The 18,242-nt window shown below is 40.5% G+C and overlaps 2 protein-coding genes across 2 annotated transcripts in view; one reads left to right on the top strand and one right to left on the bottom strand.

The window, feature by feature from the left end:
- LOC114243360 (armadillo repeat-containing protein 6 homolog) overlaps positions 1–2,559 on the top strand; it is an 18,868-nt gene extending 16,309 nt beyond the window's left edge. Inside the window, exon 9 of the mRNA XM_089738996.1 lies at positions 1,722–2,559. Within this exon, the coding sequence (XP_089595122.1) occupies positions 1,722–1,937 (216 nt within the window). The 3' untranslated portion in view covers positions 1,938–2,559. The remainder of the gene's footprint in view (positions 1–1,721) is intronic.
- SMC5 (structural maintenance of chromosomes 5) lies at positions 2,279–18,242 on the bottom strand. The gene is given in 21 exon segments (XM_089739002.1): positions 2,279–3,533; positions 3,810–3,927; positions 4,287–4,444; positions 5,537–5,654; positions 7,035–7,144; positions 8,186–8,314; positions 8,317–8,406; positions 9,136–9,219; positions 9,586–9,792; positions 11,469–11,604; positions 11,864–11,993; positions 12,718–12,881; positions 13,379–13,584; positions 13,874–14,015; positions 14,567–14,714; positions 15,272–15,479; positions 16,050–16,296; positions 16,505–16,725; positions 16,996–17,184; positions 17,471–17,612; positions 18,033–18,242. Coding segments are annotated over 21 exon segments (3,150 nt in total). The 5' UTR covers positions 18,104–18,242; the 3' UTR covers positions 2,279–3,401.

The following is an 18,242-nucleotide window of genomic DNA, read 5'->3' as shown; positions in this document are numbered from 1 at the left end:
TAGCCATTGGTATCCGCTGGTAGTCACTGGTAGCCGCTGGTAGCCACTGGTAGTCACTGGTAGGCGCTGGGAGCCGCTAGTACTCGCTGGTAGCCGCTGGTAGTCACTGATAGCCGCTGGTAGCCACTGGTAGTCACTGGGAGACGCTGGTAGTCGCTGGGAGCCGCTGGTAGTTGCTGGGAGCCGCTGGTAGTCGCTGGTAGCCGTTGGTAGTCACTGGTACCACTCTGGTAGCGGGCAACATAATCTCCAACCACGTTACCGAGATGAGCTTGCATATATATACGGTAGGCAGCGGCTTGGCTCTGCCCCTCTCATTGCTGAAGTCCATGGGCGACGGTAACCATTCACAATCAAGTGGGGCGTATGCTCGTCTACCTACAAACAAGGGCAATAAAAAAAAAATAGGTTATTAATTTCAAACGAAATTTTGTAAATAACAAATTCAATTTTTATTCTAAGGTTAGAATTTTTTATACGTGAAGCAACAATTTTGTATCCCTTTTTAAGGAAATTGCGCGGACGGAGGAGTACCTACACTTACAAGAGAATAGAAAGAAATGCAGAATGCTAATAGTTTTTAATTATACATAAAAAATATATTAAATGGACTGGCCATGATACATCCTGAATTGATTCGGAGATAAATTTCTTCTTATTTATTTTTTGACTCCGGCACGGTTTGTGCATTAGCCAGCGTCAAGTAATAAGATTTGAATAATTCGCCATTTTAATTATTTACAATTTATGAATTAAAAAAAACGAAGGAAACTAATCGCGACATAACATAAATGAATAAAAACGAATAAAAATTAGCAAAAAAATTAACATGACATGAAATAAAATGAGATGAAATGAAATATAATCTCAGTAAAATGATGGTCATTTACTGAAACTTTTTCGAGGATCTCGAGTTCAGCGGTTTTGTGTCATTTTTCTCACATTTGTGCACTTTCACAGTGCACACATACTAAACAGTTAATAAACCACCGTTATTACGCATTTAAACCTGAAGAAACACTAAATAGATAAAATAAAACAAATCACAGAACTTCACTCTTCGCGTTCCCGCCAAAAAGTCCAAAAAGGGACTACAATTTTAAATTCTCACAGAGAAACGCGAGACAAAGGGCGCCGGAGCCATACTGCTTTAATCTTATTTGCATAAACATTTATAAAATTTTATTTGTATTCTTAACAATTTATAAAAAGAGAAAGAAAGCTTTTTTTTTCTGACTGAGTCAAGATCCAGGTCATCACGGAGATCCACATTCCTTAGGAACCACGGTGCTCCGACGGCTATCTTGCAAAAAACGGGATTAAATGTCTTGAAGGGGTTTCAAGTTGTTGCGGGCCGCGTGAGCGAACACTACGCTTGCATACGTCATGATTCGCGTTCCCGCCCCAAATAAGTCACTGGCGGTAGGACCTCTTGCGAGTTCACTGGTGGTAGGACCTCTTGCGAGTCTGCGCGGATAGCTACCACAACCTTGCCTATTTCTGCCGTAAAGCAGTAATGCGTTTCGGTTCGAAGGGTAAGCCAGCCGTTGTAACTATACTTCAGACCTTAGAACTTATATCTCGAGGTGAATGGCGCATTTACGTTGTAGATGTCTATGGTCTCCATTAACCACTTAACACCAGGTGGGCTGTGAGCTCGTCCACCAATCTAAGCAATATAAAAAAAATAAGTCGGTAGAAATTTAAATTTTGGTTTTCAGAAGAACGCGTGCTGGGCGATACGGAACATAGTTGCGCGGTGTCGCGAGCAAAACGTGAAATTCCTCGAACTGGGAGTCGAAGCCCTACTCAACTCGTCCCACGAGCGCTTCGGCAACGAATTCGGGTTCGACATCAGGTCCGCGCTACGGGACCTCGGCTGTGACGTCACGCTCGACGAGCAATGGCACGGCAAGGGAGTGCAGATAGAGAAATAACGAGTGCAATGTAAAACACAAAAATGGACTCGATTTTTTTTTATGTAAAATATTAAATTTGACAGCGAGAGGGTAGTAGGGAAAAAAATTTAAAATAATACATTTGCGTTTTAGGTATCACTGTCAATTTGTTGATAACGTGCCTAGTCTGATATTCTATTCTAAAATATGTTAATAAAAAAGTAATTGTTAACGTAAATAATAACATGCGTGGCATCCTTAATACTCACTAAAACGTATTTACGAACTCAAAACTAATTAAATTTTATAAATTACCGTAATTATTTACCCTGTTTCTGCCACGTTAAGGTTTGGGGTGTGTCACAGATTATACAACACAATTGAGGTTTCTTCATCTCAAAATGGCGGACTGTATTCGCGCAACAGAACTGTGAGGTCATGTAAGCAAAGGAAACGCTTATAAGCAACCGAAGTTCTTTAGAGAAAGAGGGAGGAACTATTTTTCATGAACCACAAACGTTCGTTTTAAAAATTTTCAATTTACTCATCGCATCTAAAGAAGTTCGACTTAAAAAATTGCTAATAAATGTCTATGGAAAGCACGTTTTCATTTTTATATTTTATTAATAAAAAATAATTTATTTGTACAAAATAAAATCAACATTATTTGTTTTTTTTTAATCCATTATTTACATTATACAACGGTAACCAACGGGCCTTAGAATTAACATATTTTTGATATATCACATTTATTTAAAACGCTTTGTCTAAATGACGGGCTCTTTTTAAAAATAGAATAGGCGGTAGTCTTGTATTTGTGTCCGCATTGGGATAGGTGAGGATTGACTTAACGGTTGGAATATTTTATGTATTTGATAATTTGATCATCAAAGATCTTGTTTCTTATGTGTAACGGAACACAGGGGAGAATATTGGGATAGTGGAAAACTTAAGTGCGTTTTGGAAATATACGACGAAAGGGAAGATCTTCCACCGAGCGGATGATATTGCTCGGTAGACCGACGGTCCGAATGTTGTTGTTCGGAACTTGTATATATGCGAGCTTATCTTGAAAATGTCGTAAGCGAGATTCAGGCATCTGTCAAATATCTTGCGTTGTATGATGGCTACCCGCCACATGCGTTTGAGACATTCGACCTCATGGCGCGCGATTATCTACCGATACGACTGGCTTTTTATTTTACGAAAACAAAGTTTGTTTGTTGGTTTAGATACATTTGTAAAATCGTTAAATGAACAATAAAAGTTTTTTTTAAACAAACTTAATTGCATATAAGATTAGACTAAATAATTTTCATGATAAATGTTAAAAAAATCGTCACTAAAAGTATTATAACGAAAAATTGTCACTAAAGGTACTAATAACAAAAAATTGTCACTAAAGGTACTATAACAAAAACAAATGACACTAAAGGTACTAAATAACTGCATTCAATATTTTTGAAATTGTTTAGTGTAAACCTGGGACCCCTGAACCACAGTTCAGGATCTGCTTAGCTGCCGTGCCCTCTGCACGAACGTGGCGTGGTCCCATTCTTTATATCTCATGACGTGTTTCCCGTTCATGATGGTGTGGACCATTATCTTGTCGTTGTACTCCAGATTGGACAGCAGCTGGAAATCGATTTAAAATTCTCGATTAGCAGCACGAACTCTATAGCCCAGTTTTGTTGTTGTAGTGAATTAATTAGACGAACGCCATATCTATTGAGACATGAGGTCGGTTTTTTTTTTGACTAGATGGGTGGACGAGCTCACGGTCTACCTGGTGTTAAGTGGTTACCGGAATCCATATACATCTACAAAGTAAACGCCGCCACCCACCTTGAGACATAAGTTGCATATTATGTTGCGTGGTATTATCAAATAACCAGTTGTCACTGAACTCACTTTGGGCGTCAACAGGAAATACTGGGAGTTCTCACATTCACTCGTCACTTGGACCAGGAGTTGGAACATCTTGCGTTCATTGATCTCGTCCATGCCTTGATTTATTTCGTCCACGCATCTGTTACATAACATAAACAATTATTAAAACAATCCATGTCGAGATTTATATTCAAGATTCTAAATCGAAAAAAAAAAACATGATTACTCTTTGATGAAACTTACTGGTGGTAGAACGTATTGTGAGTCCGCGCGGGTAGGTACCACCGCCCCGCCTATTTCTGCCGTGAAGCAGTAATGCGTTTCGGTTTGAAGGGTGGGGCAGCCGTTGTGAATATACTGCGCGGACTCACAATACGTCCTACCACCAGTAATACCGCAAATTATAATTTAGCGGGTTTGATTTTTACTACACGATTCCTGTATTGCTATTCCTGCTATTCCTTCACCGTGGAAGTCAATCGTGAGCATTTCTCCTACCTGAAGGGCACTGTAAAGAGCCTCTGCAGGGCCATGAGGTACAGCGCGATGGAGAGCGCGCGCTCCCCCCCAGAGTGCCTCTTGCGGCAGAGCGGCTGCAACTCCTCCGATTCCCGGAACCTCACCAGCACAACCACGCCGTACTTATCGTAGTCCTCCTGGAAACACCCCCACATTATACACCCACATGTTTTTATATCGAAAAATGAGAGGCAAAATAAATAAATTACAATTCAAGTCGAGGTCGAGACAATGGCGCGATTGGTTTGCTCGTAAAGTTTTATTTACTGATACGTTTTTTTAAGCTATTGCATAGCTTTGATCGCGGCGACCGAATCAAGAAATTCTGTAACGAAAATAAAACCTAACACCCCCACTCCGCCTACCATGTAGCTCGCGTTCAACACGCTCACACGTTGCGCTTGTGTAGTGTTTGTGAATAAGTGCGCGGCGTGACGTCACACTGCATGCGCATCAAAGTCTGCCCATCTCTTTCTCGCGCGGCCTAGCTTATGAGTGTGAAAGGGGACAGTTAATGTTTTACTTTTCTTAATGTTTATAAATATAGCGTGGTCTTATTTTATTATTGTTTTAATATTAAATTATTATTGTCTAATTATAATTGCATAAGTTGATAAAAAATGCTATGCAATAGCTTTACCGCGGCAGTCCCCGAGTGCCACACGTGTTTATTTTACACTCACTGCAAGCAATGAAACATAAAGTAGAGAGAGGATAATTTTTGATTAGCAAATATTTACCAAAGGTAACACACAGCCATTCAATTCTAACACTACTACAATTACAATACATAAACAACCGCTTGAAAGTGTGAGGGGACTTTTTGGTGGGAACGCGAGGAGTGAAGTTGTGTGTCTATTTAGTGTTCTTCAAGTTTGAATGTGTAATAACGGTGATTTATTAACTGTTTAGTATCTGTGAAAGCGCACAAATGTGGGAAAATGAAACAAAGCCGCTGAACGTATCTTCTCGAGATCCTCCAAAAAGTCCACTGAAAAAGTCTCCGTAAATGATCACCATTCGACTGAGATTATATATCATCCCATATCATCTCATTTCATGCCATGCCATGTTTCATATTAATCAACTTCATTTCATTTCACTTCATACTTATTAGTTTCATATATAAAAAGTGATAGTGCAGTTTTCATTAAAATTAAAATTTGACCTAAAGGACTTAGTTACCAGGTCATAAAATCCTTTTTTTTTTAAAGTTTGAGGGTACTCACGTCGCTGTTCCCTTTGTCGAGTCTCACTTCGCCGGCGCAGTTCAGCAACGCGAACATCTCGCCGAAACGTTTGTCGATCTCCTGGAGAAGTTTCTCGACGGTCGGCAGCCATTGCATGCTGGGAACGTTGCATTCGCACTTTGTATTACATTGACGGGCGAAAAGGTCACGGCTCCACAGATGCTATTATATACATATATATGTAGAGTAAGTATCGCATTTATTGCTTAGTTGTGTGGACGAGCTCACAGCCCACCTGTGTTATAGTGATTACTGGAGCCCATAGACATATACAACGTAAATGCGCCACCCACCTTGAGATATAAGTTCTAAGGTCTCACTATAGTTACAACGGCTGCCCCACTCTTCAAACCGAAACGCATTACTGCTTCACGGCAGAAATAGGCAGGGTGGTGCCGTGTGGACTTACAAGAGGTCCTACCACCAGTATTACTAGAGGTCGGAGTAGGTAGATTGATTTAAGGTCGTTGACGTCAAACGTAGAGGATAATATGGACATGCCTGCAAAATACCGAAAAGTCGTCGTGGCCTAAAGGATAAGACGTCCGGTGCATTCGTATCGAGCGATGCACCGGTGTTCGAATCTCGCTGGCGGGTACCAATTTTTCTAATGAAATACGTACTCAACAAATGTTCACGATTGACTTCCACGGTGAAGGAATAACATCGTGCAATAAAAATCAAACCCGCAAAATTATAATTTGCGTAATTACTGGTGGTAGGACCTCTTGTGAGTCCGCATGGGTAGGTACCACCACCCTGCCTATTTCTGCCGTGAAGCAGTAATGCGTTTCGGTTTGAAGGGTGGGGCAGCCGTTGTGACTATACTGAGACCTTAGAACTATATCTTAAGGTGTGTGGCGCATTTACGTTGTAGATGTCTATGGGCTCCAGTAACCACTTAACACCAGGTGGGCTGTGAGCTCGTCCACACATCTAAGCAATAAAAAAAAAAAAAAAAACTTCATATTAATTGTAATATTTGTTCCGGAATTTTGAAATTAGCATGAATCTGTGTTTAATGTGAAAAACATGTTAATAATATTAATCTACGCTACCAGTGCTAGCTAATGGTGAAAGAAATCAGTATTTTATTTTATACAAAAACACCTTGGAATAGTTACACCGTATTTGGTCCCTTTCTGTTGAATTAGAAATGACGCTTGTCAGTGTGAGACAAAACTTAGACAGGGCTTTTTTGTTACTTTATCTCATAAATATAGAAATTGTATCCGATGACGACTAAAAATTTATTTCAATTTCAAAAAATAATCATTATGGATAAAATGTCATGTCCATATTATAATATCTTTACGCAAGTATATAAATTCAATCTACCTACTCCGACCACTGGTAATTACGCAAATTATAATTTTGCGGGTTTGATTTTTATTACACGATGTTATTCCTTCACCGTGGAAGTCAATCATGAACATTTGTTTAGTACGTATTTCATAAGCTCCTGAATGTCTGATACCTGAGCGTGTCCATCCGCCGCAGCAAGGTCTGGTTCTGTCGGTCAACACTCTTGTTCTCGGCTTGGAGAGCCTCTATCGCTTTCTCGCAGTCCTCGTAATCCTTTATCACCTAAAAATGTAAATACCAGCATTAGACGACGGTGTCTTGTGATTCAAGCAACTAACCCACAGACATAGCGCACTGAGTTTCTCGCCGGATCTTCTCAATGGGTCGCGTTTTTGATCCACTAGTAGATTCTGCGAAGCACTGCTCTTGCTAGGGCCAGTGTTAGCAACACTCCCGGTTTGAGCCCCGTGAGCTCACCTACACGTCAAGGAAGAGCTGAAATAACCTCTCAAGGCTATTGTGCAGCAGCAGGTTCGTTCCTCGTCGTATTAGTGATTTTGAAATGAAAAAGGGCCGTTTTTATAATAGTAATCCACTTTAGTCTTCCTTTGATACATTACATAAAATTTTATAGGTTAATCGCATTGTGTCGTTGAAAAGTTTTTCTTGAATTATACATACTTAAAATGGAATCGAAATGAATGAAACAAAAAAGTTACGTCGGTAGATGGCGCATTCGATAAATTTAAAATGATGGAATTAAGCAGTCTGTTCCAGTTGACCAATAGATGGCGTAAACAGCTATCAACATTGGTTAAAAAAAAGGCTACTAGCGAATAAATAGGGGATTTTTTTTATACACACATACGCATTGCAACGTACAATGTGCATTTTAAATATATTGTTACGCCGGTAAGAGTAACGCCATCTATCGCCCAATAGTCGAAAGAATATTGAAGGCACTAGTAGCATCTAGAACGCTCGAGAAGCACAACGCCATCTATATTAAAATAGCAGAAACTATATTCAAATAGATGTGTGGAATATTCTCGATAATTCTAGGGATGTTGTATCGACTATAAAAGCGTTGCACAGATGGCACGCAGTCAGTCAGTAATCGGAACTACTCGAAGTGATACGGCGAATGGATCACCTGAAGTGAATTAAGAATTTTAAGGTGTTTGTTGAGTGCTTTAAGTATTGAATATAGTGTTAACTTGTAATTCGATAGAATTTTATTTATCCGGAATCCCAGCGCGTAACAATATCACTCTGCAATCCGACGGGTCACTGACCAGTCCTGCAGTGACGTGGTCCACTCACGTTCCCGGTCTCCTTGTCCATACAGTCGACGCTGGTCTGCAGCTCGTAGCAGTGTTCCGCCAGCGCGTCCAGCTCGTCGGGCAGGTCGCGGAACTGCGCCGCGAGGGGGAGGCGGGGCCGGCGGGGTCCGCGGCGCCGCAGCGAGCCCGCACCTGAGACAGCTTGGCGGCCGCCCTCGACTGGGCCTCGCCGTGCTGCGCTTGAACCAGCTCCAGCGATCTCTGCGGATCAATAACAACGACTTAAGTTTTACTCATTTTCATTGTATAAAGTTGAAGTCGTCGTGGCCTGAAGGATAAGACGTCCGGTGCATTAGTGTTTAGCGATGCAACGGTGTTCGAATCCCGCAGGCTGATACAAATTTTTCTAATGAAATAATTCCGTAGTACAAACATCGTGTAATAAAATTCAAACCCGTAAAATTATAATTTGCATAATTACTGGTGGTGGTAGGACGGGTAGGTACCACCGCCCTGCTTATTTCTGCCGTGAAGCAGTCATGCGTTTCGGTTTGAAGGGTGAGGCAGCCGTTGTAACTATACTTGTGACCTTAGAACTTATATCTCAAGATGGGTGGCGCAATTTACGTCGTAGATGTCTATGGGCTCTGGTAACCACTTAACATCAGGTGAGCTCGTCCACACATCTAAGCAATAAATAAAAAGGTTTCTAAAACTTTATCAATACCCCAATGATTGAATTGCAATTTGTTTTTGCCCCAAATAACGTCACGCACATAATATATTTTCTTGTGTACATTACCTGCTGCAGTATCGCGTATAATAATTTGTTAAGCACACTCACGTTTCAATGGATTGTGTAACATCTAACATGGAGAAAGCAACGGCTTAACTATGCATTGGTACTGTAGGCATGCGTGACGGTGACGATTTACCAACATGTCGGTCGTACGCTTGGCTGCTTAGAAAAGCAATAATAACATTAATTACCTTGGCTTCGTCCAGTTCGTTTCTCAGATCGATCAATTCTGATTCCCGTTTAACGATCTCATCGCGTATTATCTCCAGTTTAACCTGTAAATGAAAATCATGTATCACTCCACCGAAACTATCACATGTTCCATCTCATTCTCTCACAGACTAAATCGTATAGGTGATAGGATATTTGAGAGGAGGTTTTCCTGGTGGTAGGACCTCTTGTGAGTCCGCACGGGTAGGTACCACCGCCCTGCCTATTTCTACCTTGAAGGGTGGGGCAGCAATGCTCTTGCTAGGGCCAGTCTCAGTAATTTCGTCAGGTTTGAGCCCCGTGAGCTCACCTATTAGTTAAGGTTAGGCTGAAATAGCCTCTCAAGGCTATCAGGCTATATCCGCTAAGGAAGGCTTTTTTTTTTTTTTAAATGAGTAGGAGGGTGCGGGGTGTTGGGGGCGCGGTCGCACCTTGAGCAGCGCGGGCGCGGCGGCGGCGGCGTGCAGGCGGCGCAGCGCCCCCGCGCCCCCCGCGTGCAGGCGGCGCTGGGCGGCGGCGGCGCGGGCGCGGTGCGCGGCGGCGCGGCTCGACTCGGCGGCGACGTCGAACGACTCCTCGTTCTCGATGCCCTCCACTTTCCTCGCCTGAACTCTTATTTGGCATGATATCTCTGCGATCTGCAACGTTAATAGTTTGATTATTAATTCTTCGGTCACAGTAAATTGTGTATTAGTTGAATTATCTGTGGCGGTAGCCATCATAGAACACAACAGACTTTTTGGCGGGAACGCGAGGAGTGAAGTTGTGTGATTTGTTTTATTTTGTCTATTTCGTGTTTCTTCAGGTTTAAATGTGTAACAACGGTGGTTTATTAACTGTTTAATATCTGTGAAAGTGCAAAAATGTGGGAAAATGAAACAAAGCTGCTGGACGTAACTTCTCGCGTTTCTCCAAAAAGTCCACTGAAAAAATCACAGTAAATGACCACCATTTTACTGCGATTATATTTCATCCCATATCATCTCATCTCATGTCATTTAATTTCGTTTTCATTTCACTTCATGCCATGTTTCATAATAATCAACTTCATTTCATTTCATAATATCATTTTCATTTAAAAAAGTTACGTATCATTAAAATTAAAATAAGACTTGACCTAAAGGTCTTAGTTACCAGGTCATAAAATCCCTTAAAAGTAAAACACAACAGACTTTTTGGCGGGAACGCGAAGAGTGAAGTTGTGCGATTTGTTTTATTTTCTCTATTTAGTGTTTCTTCAGGTTTATATGCGCAATAACGGTGGTTTATTAAATATATAGTATCTGTGAAAGTGCACAAATGTGGGAAAATGAAACAAAGCCGCAGAAAACTTCTCAGTAAATGATCGCCATTTTACTGAGATTATATTTCATCCCATTTCATTTCATTACATTTCGTTTTTATTTCGACTTCATTTCGTTTTATAATATCATTTTTCATATAAAAAAGTTTTCATTAAATTAAAATAAGATTTAACCTAAAGGTCTTAGTTACCAGGTCATAAAATCCCTTATATAAGGCACAACAGGACCCTGAAACTACGATACTTTAAGACAAATATTTTTTTTTTGTATGGAAACTATTGACATCTTGTAGCGGATGCCCCTAAACATATATGTTATTTATTTCGATAATGTAGGTAACATTATCGAAATTCAAAACATTCATTACTGACTCAAGATTACATCTCAAAAATTCGGGTGATGAACTTCGTTTGCTTCTTGTCTGCTGTTTAATATCGTAATCATTTTTTTATCAAACAATTTAGTAGGCCAGTCACTTTTACGTCAGTGTAGAGCCAATTCTTCGCATCGAATAATATTTTTCAACTTTTTAGTTGGGACTAGCTTGAAAGCCATTTTTTTAAACGAATTATTTCTTTAAGCTTTCGTAAAGTGATAGCATTTGTTATGCCAGTAAGAGTAACGCCATCTATCGCCGAATAGCCGAAAGAATATCGAAGGATCCTAGATCGCTCGAGACTTACAACGCCATCTATTACCGGATAGCGGAAACACGAAATACTCGACTTGTGTGGAATATTCTCGAGGATTCTAGGAATTTCCTCTCGACTATAAAAGCGATGCAGAGATGGAAAGGAGTCAGTCAAAAATCGGAACTACTCAAAGCGAAACAGCGAACGGATCACCTGAAGCGAAGCGGAACAAGCGAATTGAGAATTTTAAAGTATTTTTGAAGTGTTCTAAGTGCTAATACAGTGTTAACTTGTAATTCGGTAGAATTTTATTTATCCCGAACCCCAGCGCGTAACACATTAATAAAAATAATAATTTAAGACTGATACACAACTTACCTTTGAAGCGTTGTCTTTAATAACTTTCAATTCATTATTAAATTGGCCCTGTCTTTGTTCCAGCTCGGAGATGTGCTCTCCCAGACTCTTGATGGCGGCCAATTGGCTTTCCGAAGTCGCATTTAATGTTTTCAATCTAAAAAAATTACAGAAACCATTAAAATAATCAGATATTTCAATCTCTATTATTCTTCATTAAAATATTGGCCTCTAATCGTTGCTAACGCTCGCGCTGTAACAGGTATACTACGCGCGTGCGTTCGAGTGCCACGCATTCACTCTCACTGTCTCTTTCTGTTCCACGGTAGCGTTAAACGTTTAACGCTACGTTGCCGGAAGTCGCGTTAGAAGTTTCACTTCGCAAAAAAGAAGAAGTGTATGTGTTATGCACTGACTGTAGCGCGCAGGTGCGGATGAGGTCGGCGTCGCGCGCGTTGGCGAGCAGGCGCGGCGGCCGCACCTCGCCCACCGTGCTGGCGCGCGCGCCGCTGTACTGCGACACGCGCACGCTGAACCGGTGCCGCGCTGCAACACATATATATATATATATATATACACTAGCGACCCGCCCTTGCTTCGCTTCGGAAACATCAAATTTTATTATAGATAGTTGAGTCCCGCGATGTTACCCGGGGCTATTGTCGTACCGCGGGTGAAGCCGCGGGGCGAAGTCAGTCTAAAAAAAGTAGCCTAAGTTACTCCTTATATCATCAGCTACCTGTCAGTGAAAGTCTCGTCAAAATCGGTCCAGCCGTTCCAGAGATTAGCCGGAACAAACAGACAGACAGACAGACAAAAATTGTAAAAATGCTATTTTGGTGTATGTACCGTATATATATTCATATGCGTGCAGTAAAAAGCGGTTATTTCAATATTACAAACAAACACTCCAATTTTATTTATATGTGTAAATATAATTAGAAATCACGATATATAATATATATAAAGCGTGGGGTGTTTTTCAGGATATTACCAAAATACCCTTTTACTCATATCTGTTCATAAAATATTTATAACTACTGATAACATGCATCCCACGCTTTTTTTACAATAAAATCATTTTTTCATTTTTAGTTGAATTTAGATTTTTTAATTTTTTTTTAATATTGAATTGTCATGGATCTTATACCAAATTTCAAGTTAATCCGGCGTTTTGGAAGAGTCTCAAAATAATATTCAAAGATTCCGTTACATACTAACATACATACGTCTGAATCAAATAAAAGGGTATTAAAAAAAAAATACTCACTTGTAAAGAACAGCGTGACGTGATCGGGCACGTTCTCGCTGTGGTGGTACGTGTGGTCGTTCCCGATGGGGATCCTGTGCAGGTGGTACTGCTCGCACAGGTACCGCAGCACCGGGCCCGGCGCCGCTACACCCTCCACCAGCGTCCTCTGGAACCCGAGGTAGCTGCAACGCAACCACTCACTACAGAATGCGAACTAAAACTTTCAGAGGGACGTTTAATATCCTCCGAGGTTTTATTGTTTAGATGGGTGGACGAGCTCATAGCCTAACTGATGTTAATGGAGCCCATAGACATTTTTTTGGTCACCCGGCGGCCTTTCCAGTATCACCAGGACAGGTGGGCGAGCAAAGGCTCAGCCAGGAGGAGTGGGATTTGCTAACAGCTGTCCGAGCGCCTCCAAAGGAGACCTAACAACTCAAGAGCAACTGCTTCGCGAATGAATCTACTACCGGATCGGAATCGCGAAACGTAAATGCGCCACCCACCTTGAGATATGAGTTCTAAGGTCTTAGTATAGTTAGAACTTATATCTCAAGGTGGGTGGCGCATTTACCTTGTACAATGTCTATGGGCTCCAGTACCCACTTAACACCAGGTGGGCTGTGAGCTCGTCCACACATCTGGGCAATAAAAAAAAAGGACCGGTCCTTAGCCGTACCTGAGCTCCCTGATGTCGTGGTGGGGCGCGCTGAAGTCCCCGCCGCGGCTGCAGAGGGCGCTGACGGCGCGCAGCTGCAGCTCCTCGCGGACCCTCTGCAGGAAGAGGTTCATGTCGCGGCTGGACTGGAACGTGAAGGCGACCAGGTCCTTGCTAGAGACCGTCGACTCGAGGTAGCGGGCGGTCTCCGGATGCGTAAATTTCAACTGACGGAAAACGATTTCGTTATTCCCTTGTAGGCATACGAGCATACGGCTCACCTGGTGTTAAGTGGTTACTGGAGGCCATATACAGCTACAACGTAAATGCGCTACCCACCTTGAGATATAAGTTCTAAGGTCTATAGTTACAACGGCTGCCCCACCCTTCAAACCGAAACGCATTACTGTTTCACGGCAGAAATAGGCGGGGTGGTGGTACCTAACAGTGCGGACTCACAAGAGGTCCTACCACAAGTAAATTTCAGTCCAGTATTTGGAGAAGTATTTCCATTACCTCGAGCATCATGGGCCCGTAGACCTGGTCATGGAACAACTCCTTGTTCTCGTTGAGCCACTCCAGCGCCTTGTAGGTGTCCTCGCTGTATTCTTTCAAAGTCTCTAAGCGCTTCGTCTCAACATCTTCTAATTTCCTTAATCTGAAATTCAGGACAACGGGTAACGACGAAAGTCCAAAATTAACCTATTGTTACGCCGGTAAGAGTAACGCCATCTATCGCTAAATAGTCGAAATGAACATCAAAAGAACTAGAAACGCCGAGAAAGCTCGAGAAGTACAATGCCATCTGTTGTCAGATATCAGAAACACACATCGAAGCTACTCGACTTGCCCGGAATGTTCTTGATAAATCTAGGGATGTCGTTTCGACTATAAAAGCGTTGCAGAGATGGCACGCAGTCAGTCAGTTAATAATCAGAACTACTCGAAGCCAAACAGCTAACGGATCACCTGAAGCGAAGCGGAAGAAGTGAATTAAGAATTTTAAAGTGTTCTGTGAGTGTTTTATGTGATAAATACAGTTTTAAGTTGTACTTTGGTAAAGCATTTATTTATCCCGAACCCCAGCGTGAAACAATATTATGCACGCATTTCATCATCATTTTGTTGTTATTATGTACACAGGTCAGCAAGGCCCCGTCTCGCGGCGGTCGGCCCCTAGAACTTCCAGTGCAAACTAAATAAGCTTACTTGTTTTTCAATACCCTCAGGTTGGGTAGAGTCTGCTGTTCATATTCCATCTCCTTCCTGGCTTTGCTCCTCTGAATGCTGTGGATTTGTGATTGGATCTCGCTTATACGTTCCCTCAGCGCTCTTGCTTTCTCATTTGCTATTTTCTCTGAAACATGTCAAGGCCCGGATAAGTTGCTTTTGTAAAAACTTCAGCAAAGCCATAATTACCATTTTTTATGGTTTAATTTGGCGTTTTCTTACGGTAGTTATATGGTCAGTTCACAAGTTAGTTATTAATATTATTATTTAGTTTTTAGATGAATAACACACCTTACTCATATGTGACCAAAACTGAACTGCAACAGTATTTGATATGTCAGAAACGTTTGGTAGCGGCAAACGTTCCAACTCCATACAAATTTGAGTTACGCTTTTACACTATCGAAAACATTAAAAATCTAGCACTACGCACACTGAGTTCCTCAACCTCCCTTGGTTCATAAGGTTGAAACCTTAGGTGTGATACATAACAGCTGCCACATTGTGAAAACTGTATCAAATAGCATACAAAAGAATTTTCTTACGAACTTTTGTTTTTAATTTTTCTCCAAGTTTCATATCTTAAAGATAAGAGAAAAAAAAGGAATGTGGTTTGTGCTGATTCAGTGACATTCTCGCCTCAGTTCTGGACCATGGACCATGAGATGTGTCTCGTGAGCTCACCGTCGCCAAATTTCTCAATGAGGCTAGTTCTGTCGTTCTTCAGTTTGTCGAGTTTCGTTCTGGCCTCGACCAACTCTCTCTCTCTATTCCTGTGCCTCTGCAGCTTCTCCTCAAAAGCGCGGTCCACCTCCTTGATCTGTCTATCGTAGTCCTGGATGCCGTTTAGCAGCTCTTTCACTTTATCCGCTAGCTCATTTATTTTTCTACTCTGTTGACATAAATTAAAATATGGAACAAATTATTTTAGATTCATTATATGAATGACGATAAATTAGATTTTACTCTCGATATCAGATCTGTTCGTGAACTGAACCATTGTAAACTTTGCAAGTTATTTATCTCAATTGCTATTTTATTTCTTGTAAGAGTAGATTTTACTATAAAACCATTTCTATTATTTGAATTTTAAATGGAATAGTGGCATTATGACATCACTTTCAACAACAGTATTATAATATATGATTAACACAATAATTCAAAAAACGAGACAAAATCGTATTTTTTTAAATTTTTTTATTGCTGGATAGGTGGACGAGCTCACAGCCCACCTGGTGTTAAGTGGTTACTGGAGCCCATAGACATCTACGACGTAAATGCGCCACCCACCTTGAGATATAAGTTCTAAGGTCTCAAGTATTGTTACAACGGCTGCCCCACCCTTCAAACCGAAATGCATTACTGTTTCACGGCAGAAATAGGCAGAGCGGTGGTACCTACCCGCGCGGACTCACAAGAGGTCCTACCACCAGTAATATGTAAAAAAGAGCATTTAACTCACCCCTGTTGCTCTTTCCTGTTCCAATTTGATTTTTTCTTCTCTCAATCTCTGTACGGCCATTTCCAATGGCTGCTTCTTCTTGTGACTAGCCTTGACTATTTTCAGAGCCTCCGCCATGCGAGTCTCGGTCTGTGCTGCTCTGGCACTTAACAGTTTATATTGAAGCCACAGTTTCTTCTTTTCACATATACCAATTTTCTTTTCATACTCGTTTCGATGTCGCATAGCTTCTATTTTCTTTTTTAAGCTGAAAGGTTATAAGACTAGGCGTTTACTGGAGCCCCAACACATTGACAATGTTAATGCCAGCACTGTACTGGGAGTATGAGTTCTAAATCTTAGTTCTATAGTACAAAGACTCCACCCTTCATACTGAAATGCTGATTATTATCATTTCTTTACCAGAGACTGAGTGCTGAGTTATATGTTAAAGTATTTAATATTTTCATACTAACGTTTCATGTAATGTCATCTGTTCCTCGATTAATTTGGTGTTAGTTTGCATTTTGTTGTCCAACTGTCTTTGTTCGGTTCTGTAATTTACCAAATTGTTCATTTGCCCTATGGCCTCCTGGTCACCGATCGTTGCTAGCGTTCTCTTGAGCAATTCCTGAGGGTTCATCTGGCAGAAATCTTGGACTCGGTTTTGTGGTAACATCTGGCATAGATTGTCCACCTGGACGAAAGATAAGAATTGAGTTTTTTTGTGATTCTCGGTGGTAAAAATGCACTCAAATCATCATTGTATTAAGAACATAATTATAACTTTTTTATAATTTAATCTTGTGTTCATTATCATTATATTGTTTCTGATGATTCAAGCACTAACACACTAAATTGTTAGTATACATGAATAAGGTTTAAGAATAATTGTCAAGACCTGCTTCAATATATATTATTTAGATCTATCTTTATTCAGCTCTTGACTTCCAAATACTTTACTTACTTGTATTTTCAAACTAGTTACTAAATCCTGAACAGTTTTTTCTTTCACACTTCTATAGTCAATCGCCCATGAAGACTCTCCTCGTAAATTGAAAGTCCTCGTTATAATCACATTTCTTTCATCCGGTTCCTTATATAATTCTATCTCAATTTTTGCCTTTTCGCATCCAGTGCGCACATAGTCATTTATCTGTAATCATCAAACCATATATTTCATTGGCCAACATTACAACTAATAGCCATATTAAATGTAATCATCACGAATATTACTGGTGGTAGGACCCCTTGTGAGTCTGCATAGGTAGGTACCATCACCCCGCCTATTTCTGCCCTGAAGCAGTAATGTGTTTCGGTTTACAGGGTGGGGCAGCCGTTGTAACTACACTGAGACCTTAGGATTCATATCTTGTTAACTGTGCACACATATCATGAGATTTCTATTCTTAACAAATTTAGAACAAAATTGATTTATTTACCTTTTTTGATCGGCCCGTAAGTTGGGGCTTACCGCACAGTCCAAGTATGATTGCACAGACAAACGTAGACTTCCCTGTTCCATTGGGACCAATGATCAGGTTCAGTGATGTGTTTGGGAACAGCTCTATTTCTTTATATGTGCTGGAATCAAATAATGAGATTTGATTTTCTTTTTGTAAGCTTCTAATTCAGAAATAGCCATACATTTTTAAATGAATTAATATTACGTTCAATTTGTATACGGCACTAGTGGTGTTTCGGATTAGATAACTACATAGCATCTAAATTAGAGTAGATTCTTTGGTTGATTGTTATCAGGTTACACTGGGCCGATGTCCTGGTAGGTTACACAGTTTGCCAAATTTTTTTCGGAAAAGCAGTTCAAAAATAGTTTACGCGCCAATTTTTTCAACACTATTCCTAGATAATCTATTTCATCAATTGTATAGTTGTTAAGTAATAAAACTATCCGGTTTTTACTAAGATTGTGTTCTTAAGCATAAAGAGTTAATTTATTGTGATCAGTAAAAAATAAAGTGGTAATACACAAATTTGACTTACAGGAAGTTTTCTAACGCAATTCTGAATATGGAGCCAGGCCTCGCTCCTATATTATTAGAAGTTTCCGACATAATAAAAATTATTAGAGGTTATTATCATTTATCACAATAAAAATACATTTTTGAGACATTCGACTAAAACTAATTGTTGTGATTGTGAAGAGTTCTTTCTTACGGCCGTTTTCCGGTTGTTGAAAGTTGAATGAAGCTA

Source organism: Bombyx mandarina, chromosome 28 (genome assembly GCF_030267445.1).
Source record: "Bombyx mandarina strain Sakado chromosome 28, ASM3026744v2".
In the NCBI taxonomy this organism is placed as follows: Eukaryota; Metazoa; Arthropoda; class Insecta; order Lepidoptera; family Bombycidae; genus Bombyx; species Bombyx mandarina.
Note: the sequence above shows the minus strand (reverse complement) of the source record. Positions and strands in the feature narration are given on the sequence as shown.